Source organism: Lemur catta, chromosome 7, assembly GCF_020740605.2.
Source record: "Lemur catta isolate mLemCat1 chromosome 7, mLemCat1.pri, whole genome shotgun sequence".
Classification (NCBI taxonomy): Eukaryota; Metazoa; Chordata; class Mammalia; order Primates; family Lemuridae; genus Lemur; species Lemur catta.
Genome location: NC_059134.1, coordinates 78173411 through 78198156, shown reverse-complemented (window position 1 = coordinate 78198156; position 24746 = coordinate 78173411). Strand labels below are relative to the sequence as shown.

General features: G+C 37.0%; 1 protein-coding gene across 1 annotated transcript in view; it reads left to right on the top strand.

Annotated features, from left to right (window-relative positions):
- SLC5A12 (solute carrier family 5 member 12) overlaps positions 1–24746 on the top strand; it is a 53076-nt gene that overhangs the window by 27138 nt on the left and 1192 nt on the right. Inside the window, exons 9-14 of the mRNA XM_045557696.1 lie at positions 4002–4114; positions 8950–9017; positions 13655–13741; positions 16396–16562; positions 18807–18910; positions 23324–23451. Of these exons, the coding sequence (XP_045413652.1) occupies positions 4002–4114; positions 8950–9017; positions 13655–13741; positions 16396–16562; positions 18807–18910; positions 23324–23451 (667 nt within the window). The remainder of the gene's footprint in view (positions 1–4001; positions 4115–8949; positions 9018–13654; positions 13742–16395; positions 16563–18806; positions 18911–23323; positions 23452–24746) is intronic.

Below are 24746 nucleotides of genomic sequence, written 5' to 3'. Positions count from 1 at the left end.
AGGCTTTTACCTTAATCTGGGTGAGAGATGATAGTGACTTGGTGAAGGATGAGGGCAACAGCGCTAAGAGTAATAGATAAGATATTTAGATGGCATCATTACTTTCCTTTAAGACCCTCTGCTGTATGAATCAAAGACTCAGCTGGAGAGGAAAGCCTCATTCCTCTATGTGAAGCTCAGTTGGAAAGAATGATAGCATTGTTCAAAGGCCCCATTTTAAGACTGTAAAATAATCAGAGTCAAAACTAAACAGTACTAGAGGGTAAAAGTTAAAAGTTAACGTAATATCTCATTCCTCCAGTCTCCTATCTCATCCTACAGAGTCAATCACTGCTAATAATTTCTTGTTAATGATCCAGAAAATTTCTGTGCTTATGTAAACATATATACCTTTTATTGTATTCAAAAGAGATAATGTTATATATAGTTTCATTAATTTAATAATATATTTTAAAAATCTTTCCATATCACTATATCTACTCTAATCTTCTTTTGATCAACTATAATTTATGTGACCATTCCTCTAATAAAGGAAGTTACTAACAATGCTACAGTGTATATCTTTGCAAACTACATAAGGATATATGTAGGCTACGTTCCAAGAAGTGAAATTACTATTTCAAAATATATATTCATTTAAAATTTTTGTAGAAATTGCTAAATTGACCTTCAAAAATTTGCACCAGTTTGTATACTGAAAACAGTAGATTGCCTCTTTCTCCACACTACTGTGCTGCCAATATTGAGTACTAGCAAACTTTTAAACTTGCCAATCTGATAGGTAAAATACAGTAACTAATTTTAATATAAATTCTTTTGATCATAAGTGGGACTGGCTAACTTCCCTACTTTTTTTAACCATTTGTATTTATTTTTTTGTAAAATGCCAGTTCATGTTCTCTGTTAATTTTTTTGAGTTTTCCTCTTTGTGTATAAGAAAAATAGCCTATTGACATATGTCTAAAACATTTCTCTCATTTTTTGTCTATTTGCTTTATTAATGGTATTTTTGAGCTTATAGAAATTTTAATCCATATTAATCAATTTTTAAATTCTAGTTTCTGGATTAACATCATTGTCAGAAAGGCTTCTCCATTCTATGATTATAAATAATCATCCAGATACCATTTTAGAATATTTATGGTCTTATTAAATATTAAAATTATTAAATCATCTAGGCTATCCATGTGGTATAACAATTAAATGAAATTCCTGCTTTCTTTTCCTGCTAAATTAGTAGCCAATTTGTGCCCTTATTTTTTAGTAAATAAGCCATCTTTTCACCACTGACTTTTATTATATCCTACATTCCTCTATGGACTTAGAACCTTTCCTGAATTCTCTTTTATATTCCTTTGATCTATATTTGTCTATGGCTATACCAAAACTAATAATTTTAATGACTGTGCTTTAAAATATAATTTATCTGTTAAGCTATTCATCACTCTCTTTAACAGAGTTTTCCTGATATCTAGGGTTTTTATTAGTTTTAGTTGATTCTCTGGGGTTTGATTGTACTCAGATAATGATATCTGCAAATACTCTTGACTTTTTATCTTTTTCATTATGTTTATTTTCTTACATAATTGTGCTTTGAGAATAAAGATAAATAATTGAGATGATAGCAGAAATTCTTGTGTTATTATATACTTTAAAGCAAGTAGTTCTTCAGTTTTGCCATTTAATATCATATTGACTTTTGGTTTGAAATATATTATTTACATTTAAGAATACTCACATAAAATTAATAAAATTATTTAAAAATTATTTTTTATAATGCATATATTAATATTTATGCTACTTTTAGAAAAGAGGTTTACAGAGAGATACATTTGATAAAATTTTTCATTTTTGAAATGATATATGTATATATATATTAACTTTTGGTATATTGATATGTTGAAGGATTTCCAAAATAGCAATATGCTTGAGTTCATTTAATGACTTTACCTTGCATATGGTATAATTTCAATTAGTGTACTTGATCTATAACACCAAATGATATTGTTCTGTACTGTTGCTATTAGGATTTCAAGGAAACTAAGGGCAGAAAAAATGAATACCAGAGGATCAAATGCAAGAGGAGAAGGACACTCTATTTTTATTTTTTCACTTTCTATATAGCTTTATTTTTTTTTTTTTCCCTCTTACTCTAAGACTCTCCCCAGACTGGAGAAATATAGCTGTTAGCAGAGTAATCCTCCCATAAAATAATGTTTGACTCCCTCAATCCCAAGTTCAAACATTCCAAGGAATAGACACACTGGACAGTATATGTTATTACAGCCTAACAGATAAATTATATTTTAAAGCACAGTTATTAATTTTACAAATTAATAAAGATTACTACTGCTACAATCATGAGGAGGCTGTGGGATAGGGAAAGAGAAAGACAGGTGAGAGCAGAATGGGGAGATGATGCTTGAGGGATAGGGAAAAAAACAAAAAGATTTCTACCATCTTGCAGCAACTTTCAAATCTGAGAAATTGACATATGGGTACACCTGACTGCCAAAGCAACGCAGCAGAGGTTCTATAAACCTGATCCTTCTGGGCCAAATTTAGCTTTCTGCTCCCTCTCTCCCAATGGATTCAAGCATTAACCTTAATGTTTGGAACTTTCACAAGATGTATTTTGAGACAAAGTTGTTGGGAGTGTGGAAGCTCCTTTTATCTGATTATCTTCTTCCCTTGTTTGATTTTTATCGTGCTGTAGATGGAAGGAGAGTCTGGCAGGGAACACATAACATGCTTTGATCATCAGAAAATGACAATGGTACCCCAAAACACTAAGTTTCAATTTCCCAGAATTGGTCTTGGGAAGTTTTTACTGGCTACATATATCATTTCTGGAAGGCATAGCTATAGCTTGTCTACAAGGAGCACTGGTGGATAACAGAATACTTTTGAATGAATATTGACAGAAAACTTACAAATCGCTGGCCATGCTTTGTTCATCGGCTTGTTTCCTTTTCAGAACGTTTTTGTGGTTATGATTTTGCATTACTTGAATTTACTATATTATCTATTACACTACCTAAAATATTCCTGGTCTAGATGAGGAATTAAATGAGCTGTCATGCTTTTCTGCCCCAAAATCCCAACTTTCAGGTGCTCGTCACCTACACATATTTTAGGCCCAATAAGATTGAATGATTGGAAAGTAAGAGAAAGAATATCAAAGTTTTTATGCAGTTTTGGTCTTTTGCTACTTCCCAGTCTCTTGCCCCTTTCTCCCTTACTCGTTGTATTCTAGCAACTCCGGGTGGCTTCAGGTGTTACATGTAACAGCTCCTTTTCATCTTGAGGCACCTATATGTAATTTTCCCTTCATCCTAGAATATCTTTCTCCCAGTATGCAAGGATCCTTTCAGTGCCTGGCTGTCACTTCCTAAGGGAAGAATCTCCTAACTACATACCAACTTATATCTCTGTAGGACATGCTGTCATGGCACCTTGTTATTTTCCTTCACAACAATTTCACAACTGTAAGCAGTTGGATAATTGATGTTGAATGTTTGTGTTGAGTTAGAGTGCAAGATCTGTCTCTTTCCAGTTCACCATTGCATGCCTGGTACCCAGGATGGATAAATGGATGTGTGAATAAATTAATTACTAATAAATGGCAAACTGTTACGGACTCCTGGTTAGGATAGTCAACACTTCCTGCTTCCACCCCAATCCAAACACACGCATACATATAATCCCTCTGAGACTGCCTCTTAGCTCATTTAACATCTTGTTAAGGGGAATTAGTGGGAGTTAGAGCATGAAAGCCTAGCTTCACCATAATTTGTGGAAGAATGGAAAGAGCATTAGCACAGAAGCTTTGAAGGATGGTAAACAGGCCACGCTGTTCCTGTGAGTCCCAGAATATGGAGCTATGTCTGCATCTGTTTTTCCTAGAGACCTGCCTTGTCTATCTGCCCTGAACAACAGAGTAGACTGGAGATACAGCCTTATTTAGCGTGGTCCATGTTCTCACTTTTCTCTCCCTGTAGCACCGTGGCTGCCAGCATCAATGCCTTAGCAACAGTGACCTTTGAGGATTTTGTCAAGAACTGTTTTCCCCATCTCTCCGACAAGCTGAGCACCTGGATCAGTAAAGGCTTATGTAGGTATAGCTGGTGGACCTTCTATTCCATAACATGAAATATACATGTGATACATGTCAAAATCCTGCATGTGTTATTCAGGACACACCTACAGGCACAGATGCACATTGAGATACATGAAGAATCTCACATATAGATTCTTACACTTCCAAAGATAACAGCAGGGTACCAGAAAAGAATGATCAGCTAGTTGTTTATCTTACACCAATCTTATTTTCAGACACTCTTCTGTACTAACCCTATACTCCAGCCTCATCATATTAACATCTCTTGATTATGTTGTGTGATGATCACATTAGTCCCTCTACATGGGAAGATGTTCTGCTCACTATGGTCACTTTGTCTAAGAAAAGTCAAATTCTTTTCTAAAGAATCATCCCTTATTACCAACCTCCCAGTAACCTCACCTTGAAGAATATTCCTTTCCTAATCATAGAATTGCATGTTATGTTTATAATCACTGTAGCACTCATCCTATTGAATTGTAGTTTCACAATGTTTACTTCTTTTTAAGTATAAAAATATTATATACTTATTTACTTGTAGAAAATGTAGGTAATTGGGGAAAATATATGGGCTTTGTAAATAAAATTGTATCTATCTAATTATTTTCCTGGTTGTTTTTCCCTAACATACCATAGTAAACATTTTCTTGTGTTATTATGTATATTTTGAAAACATGGTATTTGAATGATTGCACAATATTCTATCAAATGGCTTATTTGCTTAATTTTATATTATTGCTATTTTTAAAAATTGTTTTTTCATTTTTTGTAACACTGTGATGAAAGCCCACATGCATAAATCTTTGACTGCATCTGCAATCTTTTTCTTTAGTATGAACTTCAAAAAGAAAATTAGCAAGCCAAATGATACAAATTCATGTATTTTTTTTATATGTATTAAGATATGTAATTCCAGCAGGGGTGAATCAATGATCATGTATGGCAGCTGGAAGTGGTGACATAGTTCTCTGTATGCATGATATTAGCATTTTATTACAATTGCCCAAATTAATGGTCAAAATAACATCACATTTTTGCTTTAAATTAAATTTTTTTATTTATCCTATATTTGAAATTTTTTCATATATTTAGTAACCATTTGCTTTTTTTGTGAAGAACCTATTTATCCTCTCTGTTCATTTGCTTTAGGGACATTAGAAATTTTATTGTTTGTACAATCTCTTTATAGATAAAGGAAAAGAGGTCTTTGTCTATTGCAGAATGTCTCCCAGCCTAATTTGGTAAAATATATTTTTGATGTGTAGAAATTTTAAATTTTTATTTGATCAAACATGTGTATCTTTTATTATTTCATCATTTCTTTATGCTTACAAACTTCTTCCATTCAAAACCCATTTATATATTTACTTGTATTTCCTTCTAGATTATACTTTTATATTTCATATTTAATATTCAATATATCTAAATTATTTGATTATGGTTTAAGATGAGGATCTAAATTTTTTCTTATATAGTCAACTTTCCACATCATTTGTCCAAAATTCCTTATTGGTTTTTCATACTTTCATTAAATATATATATTTAATGTTTCCATTATATAATATATAATATAAAGTTCTTTCATCTATAAGAATATGTTTCTTAAATTATCAATTGCAGGACTAATACCATCTTGTTTTATATTATAGGTTTATAGTGTTCAAATGTCCATCCATTAATCCATTATATTTTTGACATATTTAAAAGTAAATTGCATACATCGGCATACTTCCCTCTAATTATTTTAGCATGTATATTGTTAAATAGAATTCAATATTTGTTTCAAGTATTCTTTTAATGTTCAAAAAATTTCACCTATAATGAAATGGACCAATGTTAAGTATAAATTTTCTGATTGTTGACAAATGCATACATCTATGTAACCCAACCACTAATCAATATATAAATCATTCCATCTTCTGGAAAGTTCTCCCATGACCCCTCTAGTCATTCCCTGCTCCTACTCTCCTCCAGAGGCAACCACTATTCTGATTTTTTCTGACATAGATTAGTTTTACCTCTCCTAGAATTTCATATAAATGGGATCACAGCATAGTATGAAGTCTTTTTTTGTATGACTCCCTTTACGGCATAATGCTTTTGAGATTTACATGTGCTTTGTGTATCCATAGTTCATTCATTTTCATTGCTGAGTAGTATGCCACAGATGAACATACCACAGGTTTTATTTAACATCTATGTCTATGGACGGCCCCGGGCTGTTTCTGTTTTAGGTCATTATTAATAAAACTGCTACGAATACTCTTGTACAAGTCTTTTTGTGGATATGTTTTCATATCTCTTTGATAAATAACTAGCAGTAGAATTGTTTGGTCAACTATCATGTTTTTTAATTTCCTTGTAGTTCTTCCTTATCACACCTGTATGCATTTTCATATAAACTTATTGGTGTTGCACCCTATCTTGCTGTTTTTTCATCTCATTTGCTTTCTCTTGATGTGTATTTCTTTGCTTCATTGAGTCTATGCATTGTTGCATCCTATCTAAATTGTCAAACAACTTGTAAATACTTTTATTTTCTGGTTCTTAAGGTGAAATATTGCTAGAAAGCATACTATTTATTTGAGATTATAGGTTAATATACTCATTCTTTTATTTGGCAACATTTTGTCATAGATTTCATATTTCTTGGGTTTTGTTTGTTTGTTTTACTTATGCTTGAATAGGGAGAGATGGATGCCCACCACTTTTGTGAACTGAATAGTGGAACTGCCTTGATTCTACTCATTATCTGAGTTAGAGCTGACAGCAAGTGGATGGGCATTGTTGCCCGTACAATTCCCAATTTCTAGCAGATATTTATGGATATGTCAGGTTGAGGTAGAAGTTCCTCCTATGCCCGTGTTTTGTTGTCTGATCCTCTAAGTTAACGTAGCTCTGGGAAAATCCTCAGCATTGGCAGCAACTGTGGAGTTTTCTCTCCTTCATACCTTTACTGCTTTGTTTGTAGGGTGGTACACTGCAGGTCTCCATGAAACCCTCCACAATTTCCCCTAAACTTCCTGCCTTGCAGGTTGCTGTTGATTGTAATCTTGTTGAAATCTAAAGATTTTGGGAGGTTGGGGGAGGACTAAATCAATTCTCTAGCCCACACGATAAAGCAGAACAACCTAATTTGAGGGATGGCTGCCTAGAATCTCCTGTGAGCAGGTAACAGTTGGCCCAGCAAGGGCAGTCAGCAGGAGAGAGAAAATAGGCCTTTTGTTCTTTTTGTCAGGCAGGTGGGGCTCTCCTTTTTCAGAGAGCAATACAGAGTCAGGGCAATCATTTTGTCCTGCAGCCTAATCCATCAAGTTTAAAGATACTGGGAACAATTTTAGAATTTCAGTAAGTGTTGTTCAAACTTGGGTTTTTAGTGTTGTGAATTTATTTTTCTGCCTCTTATTGAGAAGTTGGAAAATATAGCATCAAAAGTTGCTAGCCTGATTTCATCTTAAGAATGAATTTCTGTAATAAATATGTACTAAATCTGAAATAAAATAATAATAACAGCAAACACATAGTACCTGCTGTATGCTGATGACTCACTATTCTTGAGTATATATACACATACATAAATATATACATATATTTATATATAAAAATGTATAATACATATATAAATATACACATATATATACATATATGTACAGATTTAAATTAAATGTATATATATTAAATGTATGTATATAAATGTATATAAATGTATATAAATGTATAAATTAAATGTATATATATTAAATGTATGTATATAAATGTATATGTGCATATAAAATATATACATGTATAAATATATATACACACACATATATATACTTCTTGAATCAATTAGTTTATTTCTGTGTAGTTCCTTCCTAGAATGTGAACTCTTTGGGGACAGGAATTAAGTTCTGGTTTTATAGCACTGGCATCTGATAAAGTGTCCAGCCTATGGTCAGTATTCCATAAAATTGAATTAATGGTCACACTGGGAACTGGGCTGGATATTTAGCTGACAAAGAATGTTCAAAGAAAATGAATAAAATCATTTTCTCTTCATTTCTGTGACTGTGTTTCTGTCTCTCTCTCCGTTTGTCTATCTCTCTCTCTCTTTTTAGTTTATGAGTTATTATGGGAATTAAGTGCACTTTGAGGTGATTTTTAAACAAAGATGTATAAAAACAATAGTTTTTAAAAATATGGTTTGAAAGAAGAAATTTTTTAAAAGAGGACTAAAACGTACGTTCTGATTGATTCGGTGGGCATCTGCACTAGAGGAGCAGGGTACTCTGGAGGCCCTTATGGTGATACATAAACAAATCATTATGTAGCAAAGCTGAGGGCCATAAGGATGGCAGGAATCAAACTCTAAAGGGAAAAAACTAGGAAAACTTTCCAGATTTGCAAAACCTGTGAGGTAGAATGTACAGATGGTAAAGATGAGAAATGATCTGAATCCCATAGAGATTAGTGGCTTCTCTTTGAGCTCATTGCTGGTGAGTGGCTCACCTACAGGTAGTTCCCACTAATTTAGTCTGGATTAGTCTGAACCCTTTTAATATTTTCATACTGCTTCCGCCTGACAGATCTCTTCTGGAATCTTAGAAACGAAACCCTTGAGGCTGGATTCAAGTTCATTCTGCCTGATCTGAGAGAAAGCATGTCCTTGGAAGAGAGGATTTCTAAATGCCCGTCTTGGGGCCAGCGATGGCTGAAAGGAAAGGATGCCTCACTGAGGTCCCTTTGGACAGGGCTTGCATCAGGGACTGTTCTGAGCAGGGGCTTAAAGAATCCCTCGAAGTCAGGAATCCCTCAAGGAAATTCATGGTCATACATTTTCTTTCTTTCAGGTCTCTTATTTGGTGTGATGTGTACCTCTATGGCCGTGGCTGCATCCCTCCTGGGGAGTGTCGTACAGGTAATGAAAGAAGGGAAACAGGCATTTGACTTCATAGCAGCTTTCCCTCCCCACTCTCTTTTCTAATGTCTTCCCTAATCCTCCACACCCTAATGCTGACATTCGCTTATACCAGGTCCCAGTTAAACATACATGTAAAAGTTCAACCAAAGTCACTTTCAGAAGGGGAAACTATTAAAACTGGTAATGAGACAGTGACAAGGTACAGTGTAATAAAATTAGAAACACTTCTAAGATCCAGATCTGAGAATTTATGATCTTGAAATAAAAGTAGTAATAATAATCATAATAGTAAAAACAATAATAACAACCAACATTTATGTAACCGTTACTATGCTCTAGGTACAGCCCTAAATGCATTACCTCATTTAATCCCCATCAGTTCTCTAAGAGGTAGTATAATTAATGTGATAATTTTCCAGATGAAAAAACTGAGAGGTAATTGTCCCAAAGTTGCATAATTAAAGAGTGGTGGAACTGGGATATAAACCCACCTCTACCTACATTCTAGCTATTTACTGCCTCCCCTGTGTCTAACTCCCAGTTCCATAAAATATCAGCGCTGGAAAGAACCTGAAGGATAATCTTTTTCAACACCTTCATTTTGTAGTTGATTACAGAAGAAAGTAAAAATATCCTCCTCAAGTTCTCACAGTTAGTGGCTGATCCATGTTTATGGCCCAACTTTCCCGAGCCACCCTTCCTTCTTTCCAAACTGCCCAAACTCACAAAGCAGCATCAGATAAGCATACCTTCAGAGTCTACTTCAGCCCTTTCAATCTACTTCGTGTCTTTGTGTAATATGAACATCCTTAGATTTTCTTGTCATGGCATTGGTTTTCAATAAATGTGGTTTAAATGAAGAAATGAATGAGTGAATAAATAGTAATCCCCGATGTTTATAGAATGCCTGGTAGTTCACAGAGCAGTGTATCTTACTCCATCCTTCCAATGATTGCTTGCACAGTGTCCGTTATTTCTATTTTAAGGGTCAGAGAACAAGTCCTGGGTGAGGTTAAGTGACATGATAAGTCACTTTGTCTACATAAGAGAAGTTGTGGGACTAGAAACCCGATGGACTCCATAATAAGCTATGAGTGTACCATTTTGTCACAGATGCTTGACAATCCCTTTACAGTGTTGAGGCACTATGATATCTACCCATTCACACAGAAGAACTAGCAAGTTGGTGAGGTTTGTCTTTAGTGAGCAGAGGTACATTTTTTAGATTGATTTTCCCATTCGTGGCACTTATATTTCCAAGTTGTTTTTGAGGCCTTGCACCCCACTGATTTCTCCCCTTTAATACAATCAATATGTACTCTTAAGGAATTACCATCATGTCCAATTGGTGACAATTTGAATCACCAAATTGTTTTCTTCTTGAGATATTTGCATGTCAAGCTCCTTTGCAGTTGACACATGAAGGGCTCCAGAATAGGCAAGGACCAAAGACGGTGGAAAACAGTGTTTCTAGGGAGGAGACAGCTGTGAGTGATGCACTCACCACTTGTCCTAGTTCAGATGCATGTGCAGGGCCCACTTTCTTGATTGGTCAGGATGTGTGCCGCACAGTTCACACAGGTTAGGAGATGCTGGTAGGTGAGAAATGCACACCGGTACCTCCTGTTTCCTAGGAGAGGTATTGGTCTCTAGGGTGGCCCACTAATTTCTCTGAACACATCTGACTTTGACAGGTAGCAAATGGCAACTAATTCTCCTATTTAATTTTTCAACCAGCTTTGCTGTCCTGAATTTAATGGAACAATGTCTGTATTCAGATTTTATATATGGGATGAAGACAGGAAACCAAGTCCTGTCTTCAGGACAGGGATAGAGCCAGTTTAATTTCATGTTCCTCCAAAACCACTCCATACCCATGGTGTGTGTTTATGGATGGTGCTGGGGGAGCATCTTTAAGCCCCTTAAACAAAGGTCTTTCAGTGTTTTAGGTTAGGGATTTTACAAAGTGTGTTCTGGAGAACCTCATGCTATGACATGCTCCAAGAAAGAAAATTTCTAAAGTCAAAAGACTTTGGAACATGCTGCACAGTGCATTCCACTCTCAGAGATCCACAGCACACATGAGCATATTGAAGTCTCTGGGAAATCCTACAGCACACAAACCTGTTTCACTTGAAATATGTGATCCCAGAACCATTACAGAGTGGGTGATGGAGGGGAGACGGGGGTGGGGGTCAAATACAGCTGTGAAGATCTCCTGTTTACTAGTGATTTTGCAGAGCTCCTTTGGAGAAAGGTGCTTCTTGACAATCAGCTAATTCTGCTGAGAGCTGTTAATGACTCCCAGGCACATTTTTATCTCAAGAAAAAATTTTCTAGGTATCAAAATAGCATGTCTCAGGAATTAGAGCTCACTAACAGGGTAGGTAATATTAATAGCAGTAATAATAAGATAATAACAGTGGTAGTCAATATTTTGGGCCCATATCGTGTACTCTACAGTGCTCAGACATTATTTGGAGCTTTCTCTTGGATTCCACATTGAATACTCACCAAAATTAAACAACAACAACAACAACAGGAAGCAAATATGATAATCTGCACTTGACAGATGAGAAAGCCAAGCTTTGGCAAACTGTCTTGCCCCCGTCCCACAAACAACCCCAACCCCAAAGCACAAAGCTAATGTCTTCTACTTGCAGGAGTGGCTTAGTGGGTAGGCACTGAGGAAAAGGCTGAAGTAGATGAGCTTTAAGTCTTCCTCCAATTAAACATGCTTAATGCCAACAAAAACAAAGGTAAAAATTAAAATTAGTTTGGTTTATATGCTACAGAAATATATATTTTAAGTCCAGAAAATCTTGGATTTTTTCCACCTTTCGATCACATGAAATACTTTTTTTCTGAAGCATATTAGATAATGACTTTGTAAGAGATTGTCAATATTTTTTCCCCATAGCGGAAGATAAAATCACCTTTGCTAACTTATTGACTCTCCTATACAATCAATAGTAAATTATCTTCCAAATTCAGCAATGCCAGCAACTATGAATTATTGCTATCAATCAGCCAAGATTCTTGGAATTGCCTAGAATATTAATTTAAGTATCGATGCTGGGGGGAAAAGGAAGCCTTTACTTTTATCTACCTCCATCTTGTGAAAGATATATCTGAGGCATTGACTTCTCTAAAAGTAACCTGGAATATCAACGTAACAATGCATTGCAGCCCATCTTTCTGAATTAGAGAACTTACATTACAGCTAGAGGGTACTCGAAGGCTCCTTGATCCTATACCTCTATTTTTTATAGAGGAAAAAAACCTGAAGTTTAAGGATTGTGAGTTAATAAGAGAAAGTTCACCAAATCCTAGTTATATGTGGTAGGGCCGTAATTAGGATCTTCTGACTTTTAATGATGGACTTTCAAAAGCTTCTACTCCTTTAAACGAAAGAAGTAGGACATTATTGTGGTCTGTGCTCTTGACTTTTTTTTTTTTTTAAATTGCTTTTAGGAGAGAAAATGTGAGTTTTAGAGCCAGAACAATCTGGATTTATATCTCACCTCTGCCACTTTCTAAATGGAAACAGCCCTTTACTGTGTTTTCCGTCAGTTTTTTCATCTATAAAATTCAGTTAGTATTACCTATTAAAGAGCGTAATGGTGAGGGTTAAATGAGGTCGTTTGTCTAGATGCCTGGGTAGGTTCTCCTTTACCAGGTGGTGCATAGGTGGTGCCTGACAAACATGAAGTTTACGTAAGGTATTTAGAGCATTCTGATCTCAGTCCCTTGATGGAAAAGCTCTATAGTTGAAGAACTGATGGCATTAGATAGGGCTGCATTGAAAGTAGTTTTTTGTGTGTGCAAGCCCGTGCAGTGAGTACAGGTATGTGTGTGGACACATGCGCATGCTCACTTGCATGCATGTCAGTGCGTGTGTACTTTCAGGAGTGTTGGAAGGACATGGCACAGGCTTTTATATCGGCAGAGAATTAGTTTCATGAACGTCCCTTGCCAATATCCTAGAGCCTGAGAGATATGGAAGTGTATTTGTCAAGCTCCCTCAATTTCCAAAAAAGGTAGAGCCAAGTACAGGAGAGAACGAAACGGAATTTGAAGTGTCTGATGGCCTCTCCACAATGTCCCGACTTAATGCTTCGATATCCTGGAGGTGTTCTGGGTAAGATGGCAGGGACCAGGTAATAGACAATTACTATTATCAAAATGGTAGGATTGTTCAAAGTAAATTAGAACAGCTGATCAGCTAAGATGTGAAACATAAGTTGTATTTATTTGATACATTATAAAAAAGCTTTTTGATAAGATAGAGAATGTAAACAAATCAATGAGTTCTAGCTTGAACTTCCAGCCAACTCCAAGTTACCTGTGTTTCCACTCTACTTACGTATACACACACATATATGTACACACACACCCCTAACAGGCATATGTATTTATGTATATGTGTGCATGTGTGTGTGTGTGTGTGTATTTTAATGCAATGCTTATCACTGAGCCCAGAATTGAGAAAAGACTTATGGAGAGCACATAATTAATAAATGGTACAGCCAGGACTAGGATTCAATTTCATCTCAGGTCCAAGAGAGGGATGGTGCCCGCAGGCCATAGATGCAGTGGAGGTGGGGGCTCATCTGGTCTGCTTTGTCCCACAGGCTTCCCTCAGCATCCACGGCATGTGCGGGGGACCAATGCTGGGGTTATTCTCTCTGGGAATCCTATTCCCTTTTGTGAACTGGAAGGTAAGGATCCCACACCCCTCTTCACCATTCCCAGCTGAGACTGGGTACAGCCATTTTCTCCCTCCTCTCTCTCCTCTCACTCCTGTTTAGAAAGACTATTTGTCTTTGCCAGGAAAAGAATCCACAGTAGAATTAAACAGAACCTGAGCCCTCCTATCTCTGACTTCAGTGAAGTCTTTTTAGAAACAGAAAGCAAAGAAAGGAAGAGGTAGTCATGAACTACCATATGTCGTGCCATCAAAGCTGACTCCTTAAGGTTTAAATTAAATCTTCTCTAAATCGAGGGCTCACAAAATGAACTTTAAAATAGATACTGAATTCAGGAACAGTTTAGTTGAAACACAATTTTAAAAATTCAAATTTAAAAAATGTAAATTTCATTTTTTTCTATATATAGTTACAGAAAATTATAACTAACTTTATTAAATTAATTAACTAATTTATGTAGGGGAGAAGGAACGAGCCTGGGATATTCTGACAGCTGGATTTTCTTTGTTTTGCTGGGCTGGCAAGCTAATAGCATATATTCAAGTAAATATTGGTTGCATGACTATGTAGTAAGTATAAATTAAAATAAACATTTATTTGGAAAAATAATATAATCATACTTTTAAAACTTTTAAAATACCATAATTTTCTCAATCTAGCAAAATTGCCATCCACACACTCATGTGTATGTATTTTTAGAAAATCTTTAGACTTTAGAAAACTTACTTTATGCCTATTTATGTATATACTATAGGGTCATCCTTAAAGTCTGAGTCACCTGATTAGGTCCCTGTGGCTACCTGACCCTATTGAACTCTCCTCTAGATAAACCTTTGGGGGCCAGGTAAAGAGAGTGATGGGAGTGAGCGTGTAGGTATTTGCAGCACTTCCCCTGCGGTCTTAATCACTTTTCAGATATTGCGGTTGACAAAGACATTTGTGTCCTCAGAGGGATAATGTGAGAGAAGACAATTTTCTAGCCACAAAAAACTGATAAGTTAGGGTGTACTTTAAGACAACTAAAAGTGTGGAATGGGAATGTTTCTAACACAAAGAAATGTTAAATGCCTGAGGTGATGGATATCCCAATTATCCTGATTTGATTAATGCACATTATATGCCTGTATCAAAACATCACATATACCCTATACAGATGGCCAATTATTATTTACCCATAATTAAATATGAAAAAAATTTTAAAAACCTATGAGCTAGCTATCTAAGATCTTAGTGCATTGTAAACATTAATTTGTTATCTACATTAGTACACTATAGCCCATCTATTTAGTCAGGAAAGGCACCTTGTTCTAGACAGAGGATAGTAAATATTATAATTTTTCATGACCTGTCCCTTTGTCATTGTCCATGGCTAATCATGGCTCTCTTTCACACAGAATGTGGATACAACCTCAGAATCTATTTCAACGTGGCTCACCAGGCAGCTAGCATGGATCAACCAGGGTTGACCCTCCAGTTGAAATCCATCTGCCCTTTACTAGTAGCCAGGGGTTAGCAAACTACACGCCTCAAGCCAAATCTAGCTAGCCCCCTGTTTTTGGTATGGCCTGCAAGCTAAAATGGTTTTGGCATTTTTAAATGGTTGGAAAAATTTCAAAAGAAGAATAATATTTTATGACATAAATATTACATCAAATTCAAATTTCAGTACCCATAAATAACTGGAACACAGCCAACCTCTCTTGCTTAGATATTGTCTACGATTGCTTTTGCACTAAAAAAAAAGGGAGGGGGGCAGAGTTGAGTATTTGTGACAGACACTGCATAGCTCACAAAGCCTAAAATGTTTGTTATTTGGTTCTTATAGTAGAAGTTTGCCGACCACTGGTTTAGACCAAGGCACAAGTATTCAAATCACACACATTGATTTTGTTTCCCCAAACAATAAAGGAGAAAGCATTCTGCTGCTCTTACAAAGGAATCTTTTTTTTTTTTTTTTCTGAATAAATGGAGAAGCCAACAAATTGTTTTCTCTCACAGAGAAGACTCAGCTATCCAGCGCAGACCAGAAGCATCAGATGTTATTTTCCAGTGGTCCTGCCTGGTCTCTGCTAGACTGTTCTGTCTCCTTTACAAGATAAACGACTTCTTGACTTTTCACTAACTGTTTATCAAGAAATACAACCCTTAAATGACAAGACTACTAAATACACTTGCTAGTATTTACACTCAAAGAACTCCAAAACTTGGGAATTAGGGGACTCTGCCAGAACCACTTGGAAAGAGAGATGGGAGTAAGAATTTCTGTATAATAGCTGCTAGTGAAAAAATGACGGCATTGTCTCCATTATCAGAAATTTTCCTTACATCTGAAACTCTTCTATGCAGAATTGAGGTTTCAACAGCTTTTTAAGTAGTAAGAGGAAGAAACCAAAAAGAGAACAAAAATTCTTGCTAGAAATCTAAATACAATGATCACTACAAAATTCTCCAGTGTCTGCATTTAAGAAACAAGTTACTCCTAAATAAAACTGCATTGTAGGAGTTGAATTAAAGTCAGTTTGAGTGGATTTTTTCCAACACCTGTGGCCAAGATTTAGGCTGGACAGCCAGAATCTCTGAGACATAGAACTCCTCATCTTGTTACTCTTTCAACAGACAGCTTTGTCAAATCTCTCATTAACTTTCTTTTTATTTTCTTCATCAAGGGTGCATTAGGAGGTCTTCTCACTGGAATCACCTTATCATTTTGGGTGGCCATTGGGGGCTTCATTTACCCTGCACCAGCCGCTAAGACACGGCCCTTGCCGTTATCGACAGACCAGTGTATCCAATCTAATGTGACGGCAACAATGTCTACAGTGCTATCCAGCAGGTTTGCCGACTTTTAATATGGCGCTAAGTCCCAGAGAGTGGGTCACTAGACTCCAGGGAGGTGCATTCTTTAGGGATAAGTCTTAGGAGACATATCGTGCTCTCCTATGAGAATCACTTTGGGCAGTTCCCAGCACTGAAGAGTGTCACACAGGGCTCCAGCTTTCTGCAGATATCCCTTCCTCTGTATTCAGGTATAGTAAAATGAACTTGGAAAAAGAGTTAATTGGTGGTATAAGTACAAACCGGAAAAAATGTGGAGGGTTGAACAATAGGTGGGTGGGTATGAGGACTATAGTGTCCTTAAAAGAATAAAAGATCTGAGTAGAAGAGGTTTGTGAGCAATGAAGAGAATGATTATGGAGCTGAGTTAGGAGTTCTGCCATGGACCTGTGGCTTCTAAATCAAACTCTGTGAACACAGGGTTTAACAAAGGATTTCCTTTTCCATTTCTGGCTGTGGTAAGTGATCGAAGATATCAAAATACAGCAGATACTATGATGTAGGGAGAAGACCACGGCCTTTGAAATCTGAAATACCTGGGTTTTGATTTTTGTTTTACTATTTATACACTCTTTATCTTTGGACAAGTTAGTAACTTGTCACTTCTTGAATTCTGAGAGCCCTTGACTGAAAATCAGGGGTATTAGTATCTACTATACTGGATTTTTGAGAGAATTAAGTGAGATAAGATATATATAGCCCATTAGTACTATAATTGACTTAAATAAATGTCCATTCTCACATTCTAATTGCATGTAGGGAAAAGTCTAGAAATGTAGGATTTGTGGTTCTTGTATCCAGAAAAGTACCTCAGTTTGGGGTAGCCCTTTTCTAATTCGTATCAATGCTCTCCCTATACTGGCTATTTCCTCTGGGTCCAGCCTTCTAAAACTTGCTAGATAATTTGGCAAATAACATTTATGAAGATCTCTCTAGGCCTGGCATAGCCTCTCCCCTCCATTGCCCTTGTCAATCTTGTGGCTAGTTTCATCATTAAGAAGCCAAGAAAAGTGAAAATATCCTATTTGTCATATTGGTTTCCTCCACTTCTCTCTCTCCTCTTGCCTTTTAATCCAATCGATTCTATCCAAGCACTCACTAGGATTATTTTCCTGAAGCACCTCTCTGAACTTGTGACTGCCACACAGAGATAACTTCAATCATTCACGTGCCTACAGAATAAAGAACAAACTTTTTATCCTGGAACTAAGTATCTTACAAACCTGGAAGCTATTCTGTGGTTCCAATGTTGTTACCCACCCTTTCCTTCTACTGTAAATTCTGTCTCTTCTACCTTATGCATACCCTACTCTTTCCCACCTTTGGGTCTTTAGTTAAGCTATTCTTTTTATAGGAATATCTTTTAATCCTTATTTCTACTCTCTCCAAATCTGTTCCTCTTTCAAGAGCCAGATTACCGCCCCCCTCCCCGCCCCCAGTCTTTCATAAAATATATTTTGACTCAGATTTCAAATAGGCACTCCATTATCCACTTACATTTGCCTCTGAGTTTCATTTTTTCGATAAATTTTATGGACAAACAATATCAACCTATTTGTAGTTCCCAGTCTACCCCATGCTGTTTCTTCCCTCCTGCCTATACTTATTCTGTTCTCTTTCCTTGGAATGCCAAATCTTGGCCCTGACTACCCTCTTTGCTCAGTTAACTACTAATTGTTTTCTAAAAATGAGCTGAGGTATCATCTCACACATCAGCCTTGGTTTGACGCTGTTTCTAAATGCTCCCATAATCTTTTGTTCCTATTCTACCAGGGCGTTACCAATCCATTTTATGACCATCTGTTTGTTCCTATAGGCAGATTTGTGGTTTTCTCATCTTTATATATCTTTTTGTTTTCGTTCCCCTCCTCGCCTGCCTTCTATATATCTTTTTTTTTTATATCTCTAATGTCTGTCACAATTCCTAGCACTAAATCAGGGTTTAATGCACATCTGAAGAGTAAATAATATAAAAGGAATGGAAGACATAGTCCTCCTTGCAATAATTATAATTCAGTATATACATTGCAATATTTATAATTCAAGTATGAATTGGATTGAGTGGAATACAAAGCATAACTAGTCTATAATTGATTTTTTAAAAATAAGCAAATGGCAAAAAGTTAAGCTTTGGGGTTTTGAGGGATGCCAGGCCCTAAAATGAACCCTGAGAAGTTATGTCACTGTGGATCATAACTTCAGAACGCTTGGAACTGGTGTCATGTCCTGTTGTCCTCCACAGACCTGTGATAGCCGACACCTGGTACTCGCTCTCCTACCTTTACTACAGTGCAGTGGGCTGCCTCGGATGCATTATTGCTGGAGTAATCATCAGCTTCCTAACAGGTTGGTTATAATTCCTCCCTTTGGGACCAAAGACGATATGGGCTACTTCATGCATTGGTGGACTAGGTGGCTGGCTTTTTTGGTTTGATTTCAGGTGCACCACAAAAAGCCTTCTTACCAGAGAGATATGTCTACTTTCTTCAAGGTGACATACAAAAGCATCTCCCTGATTATTATATATCTGATTATTAATATATAACATATATTAAAATATCTCATATATAATGTTATGAAAAACAAATAAGATTCTTTGACTGACACATGACACCCAAAGGCCTGAGTATGAAAAGTCCTCTGTAGTGTAACAATCAGTAAATAGGGCTTAACTATTCGGAGTGGTACTTTTCTCTTGTCTCAGTAAGAGCCTGGAGTTTTTCCCATCACCATCTTACGATCTCATGAAATCAGCCTTTGCTAACTTACTAGAAAAGCAGAGGAAAGTTGTATCATTGTTTTTGCCTATGTTGTCCTTTGGAGGCCACTCCTGTAGGGTCCTCATTCTCTATAGTGAGCAGCTTCACTGTAAGCCATTTTTGGTACCAGTGTTTACCATCCGCACTTTGTGCCATAGTCTCTCTGCTGGTTCTCTGTCCTTTCTGCACCAGAGCCTGTGAGGGATTGGTAGTGGTGGTGAGAACGTGGGAGGGAATGGGGTGGAATAGGCACACCCTTGTACTCCTGTTCCCTTGCCTCCTTGGAGTACATATTTTAGCTGAGTAAATTGTTAAGATATTCTACTTTTCCATTTCCACTATATACCCACGAACAATGAGTAGTCAATATTCCTACTCAACACAAAATCTGAATGGCAACATTTCTGGTGACTGTGTACCAGAAATGCTATGTGCAAGGCCCCACGCCTTATTGTCCTGGGCATGATATCACTAGCCATTCACCTAAATTTGAGAAGATCTTGGGTATGATAAGGAATAGAAAAGAAACTTTGTAACCCCAGTCTTTCTTGTAATAATAATTCTCCAAATATTTTTCATTATGTGGATGGTTTCAAATGAAAGATTATTTATTAATTTTGTTTAGATTTTGTCTCAGTACCCCGAGGACAGAGGAGGCTTCCTTGATGCTAGTGGGATACAACTAGGTATAACAGTGCAGTGGTTAGTCACCACTTAGAAGGGAGCCAAAGTCTCAGCTGCGTGAACATTTCCTTCCAAAGCAGGAAATGTGTGTACATGATATCCTGTGCCTTGCCAGCTTACATATTTTCCAGATGTTCATCAGAATTGGCATATTCTTGTGTTGATGCAGCATCACTTATATTTGGATTGGAAATTCTTTGGCATCTTGAACATGAACAACTGTTCTAGTATCAATCCCTGTATTTTATTTTTTTCTGAATGTCCTAAGTCTTAGTAAAATATCCTCAATACCAAAAGGGAACAGTCTATCAGAGTCTGATTATGCCTCCAAATCTTTGGAAACCTTATTGAACCTGGCCACCATGTGTTCTGGCCTCCTGATACCTGTCCTCCAATAAGGCCCCAGTGCTAACCTGATGCCCTCAAGTTCGGTCACTAAGGGGCCTTGACAAACCTTCTTAATACTCACTGAATCTTTGAAAAAATCTTAAAATTTTTAAATGTAGAATAGCGTCAGTAAAGAAGGACAGAGGACTGTCATGGGCCTGTTCTTCTTGTGTCATATTTTATCTTGATCTTGCTTGGTCTTAATAGGTGATGATTTCAATTCTGCTTCTTCTAGATAAGCTAGCACCTCACAACATACTATTCATGTTACTTATATATGTTGACAAGTGGAATCATGGCTGTGCTGATTAGCACTTTCAGAGTATAGTAGTCTGTATTCATCTGAATCTTACCAAATTTTTTGCTCCTTTACCATAAGGCTGCAGGTCTCAGACATAAAGCATTTAGATATTAGCCCATTATTTTCATCTTTTAGATCAAGGTTTAATAAAATAAAACTAAATCTGGCCTACCACTTGTTTTTTCACTTTATAGAAACACAATATAGTCATTTTCTTATTATTGACTATAGTTGAGTTCACTCTGCAAAGGCGGAGTTGAGCGGTTGCAACAAAGACCTTACAGCCAGCAAAGCCTAAAATATTTCCTATCTAGCCCTTAACAGAAAAAAAAATTGTTGAACCTTGTCTTGGATCATTGACCTTGTCTGAGAAATTTACTGGGTTACTTTCTAAATAGTCAGGAATTGTACAGGTCTATATAATGATCTGAGGTAGCTCAATTGTCTTCTGGATTTCAGTTTGCTGCTGAGAAATCTAATGCAATTCTGATTTCTGATTCTTCTTTATGTTCTACCTTATTTCATTCTCTCTCCCCTCTGTCATACATAGACAACACATACACACACACACTTTTCTCTATCTGTTGAAACTTCATGGACGTTCTCTTTATTCCTAGGCTTCTTAAATTTTATGTTCCTCCATTAAATCCTCTCCACTCCTAACCTAGGTCTCCTGACTTCCAACTTGAGCCTGTGTCTTGTATTCAGGGCTTTGGGGTTTGTGCCTTTCACAAGAGTGCCCAGGAGTGGACACAAGTAGGGGATAGATTTTATTACTAGGCTGTACTTCTGCATGTGGAATCAGTACCTTGGCACAGAATTGTTTCTACTCAGACGAAGAGGAACCTTCTTCAAATTCACCCAAAGTTGCAGTACAACTAGTGGCATTTCCTCTTCAAACCTGAGTTCGTTATTTCCTCAGGAAAAACCCACCTCTCTACTGGAAATGGTGTCACCCCCTTTGACCTTCTCCTTTTTCTGATATTATGTCCACAGTCCTGTAGTCTTGTGACAAACCTGGTCTCAACCAGTTTTCTCAACAGTTCACTGATGCTCAATCTCCAAGGTCTTACTCATGCAAGAGACTGTAAGCTCACAGCTGAGGGTAAATGCAGAGTTTCCCATTTGAGAACTTGAGTTGCATTTTCATTTTTAACCTTCATGCCTGTGAGAACGGTAGCCCTATTTTGCATTACTGTCTACTATCTCCCAAAGGCATATTTTTCCCTAGAAGAAAACAGAATCTAAATCCTTATGAAGCAGAGAGCCCTTTCCTTGTTAGCAAACCTCAGGTCCTGCTCTTAGAAACAATAGATATACATTATCTGTTGGAGTGTTTGATACTTTTGTGGTCGAGTCAGAGACAAAAGTCTTCTCTGTTTGAAACCCTCAAAATGGTTTTGTCCCAAAATTAAATTCTGATTCCTAAATTCTAATTCAGACTTTCCTTTGGATAGAACTTTGAGGTTTTGCAATCCCTCCTCCCCCACCCACACCTAGAAACATATTAAGGCAAATGGAGTGTGAAAGGCTTTAAGATCATATATGTTTAACTAAACACATGTTCCAACATTTACTAGACTGTAGAAAAGTTCATTATTTCCTTATCCATTAAATGAGAATAACAATATGTACCTAATTATTGGGATTACAGATAAACTATGTACAATGTGCCTAGTATGTAGAAGACACTAATTGAAATTTTCAATAGCAGTAGAATTCTCTTTGGCCAAATGTCTTTTGTCAGGGTGACATAATGCCAGGGAATATATTACTTAAATTTCAATTTGAAACTTTAAGAATCTACATTTTTTTGTTTTTTTCTAGAAAGGAATTTGAGAAAAAGTTTGTGGATGGACACAGTACCTGGCACATAGGGAGGAATGGGATCAGTGTGTGTAACTAGTACTCCACTACTCCCTCTAAGGACCTTTAGACTAAACCGGCTATCAGACTAATGACTATCATTGAATGAGATTGGCTATTAATGAATAGTCATCGTGACACCAAAATTTGCAAAAAGTTCTGGAAGGAGGGTATCATCAGCCTCTAAATCTTAGTTTGAATATCAATGTGACTCTTGTTCCACTGTAGTATGTGAAAGAATGAGACATTGAACAGGTATGTTTTAAGGATAGGAAAAGGAGGTGTGAAGAAAGTCAAGAGTAGCTGAGAGGAACATGAGGGCATTGCTTGTCCAGAATATTGGGGTGAAAAGAAGAAGAAACAGTACAAATACTCTTGCAAATTTTCCAAATACCGAATATATCTGATTTGGCTAAAAAATGAGAGCTTTTTGAAAGGAAGAAATTATATAATTCCTGATATCCCTTCTGTTGGCCTGCAGAGGGTACTAATAGAGTTTTCCATGATCGATACTTAAAAATAAATATGTTCTCTCTGTTTAACTCTACAGCTATGAGCTTGCCTGACCTGACAATTTATGGATATTTAAAAACTGACACCCACCCCTTTTGGCAGTTAACCAATTTCTATTTATTAACCAGTCAGGCTTGTTTTCATCCTTACACTAAAAGTAACCTCCTTCTCAAGTTGATAGTGTTTAAATCCTCAAAGGACGTCCTGGAAGCCCGCAACCATCTGATCCATTTGTTCTTTTCTTTATAGGTCTCGAAAGAGGCGAGAATATTCAACCACTGTTAATTAGGCCAGTTTGCAACTTATTTTGCTTTTGGTCTAAGAAGTACAAAACATTGTGCTGGTGTGGAGTTCAGCATGATGGTGGGACTGAGCAGGTGAGCTGACGTTTGAGCTTCTAAAACACGTACTGACTCCCCTTCTGCCCATTTGAATCAGCTGTGAGGGTGGGTGTGGGGAAGGCAGGCACTGAATATTAGAACTGGAAATAATCTGGGTTTCAGCCTCAGAGTTATGCCAGCTAATTAGCTTTGAAGCACATAAAAATGTTGATATAGGTAAATGTGCCTTTGGACTGAATTATTGGGTTTGCAAATAATCAATTTCCAAAATTCCTTTTAACACCTGTAAAAGTGACTTCTAAGAGAAATATAAAAATGAATAACAAAAAAGGAACAAAGTAGGAGGCAGAGTCTACTATCATTGTTAAAAGCATAAGCTTTAGGGTCGGACAACCCCAGCTTAATCCAGGTTCCGTGTCTTACTTTCCTTGGGTAAATGACTTAGTTTCTCTGAACTTCAGCTTTTCTTATCTGAGAAATGGGGGAGATGATGCAGAGCAACATGGACACAAGCATTTCTAGTTCCATGGGTGTAAAGTAAGATTCACTGGGGGAATGTACAGGCAAAGCAGCAGCAGATGCACCTAACTCTCTGATTCCCCCAGCTCTTTCTCCTGCTAAGAAGTGGGTTTAGGTCAGGCAGGACTAGAGTCACTGCCCAAGTACTGTTAAAGTCTCATCCACCAAAGACCACCAGGAGCAGCCTGTAGCTACACGAAATTGAACTTGCTGACTTGAGGCAGCGGAACTGGGGAAGGCCACCCTTCACAAAAGGGAGATGGACGTGTCTTTTGTAAGGTTTGGGCTCCCTCTGAAGGATTCTGAGAGGGGTCTAGGGAAGCAGAAAATGAAAACAAAGCTATCTGGAGGAGCACTGTTCATTAATCACTCAAAGGGTTGCTATGGAATTTGAGAACTGCAGGATATTGGGAGAAGCAATGTTTGTTTACCCTTAAGTTTACAGCTGGCCTTATCAGCGTCTGTCCTCCCAGCTTGATTAAGGGCAAAAGTGTTACCTTCTTTGTTTTCTTTTTTTAGTTCAAACTTATTTTCACTCTTTTAGTCCCAGTCATCTTATTCCTTTAGGACTCTGGGAGAGGGACTCGGAACCCATATCACATCACATATATTTCTGAGTTGTCAATAGCTCTCCTCCCCAGAAAGCACCAGAATAGCATGTATATGACATGAAGCAGAGTTTAGTACTTACTGCAGCAGGGGGAGCACCACCTTGGCAGAGGCTCAGAATGGGGAGGTTAGGGGCAGATATCTAGAGGGTTCTGAGCTCACGTGGTTGAAGGCCGATCTTTAAATTTGAAGTTCTAATTGCA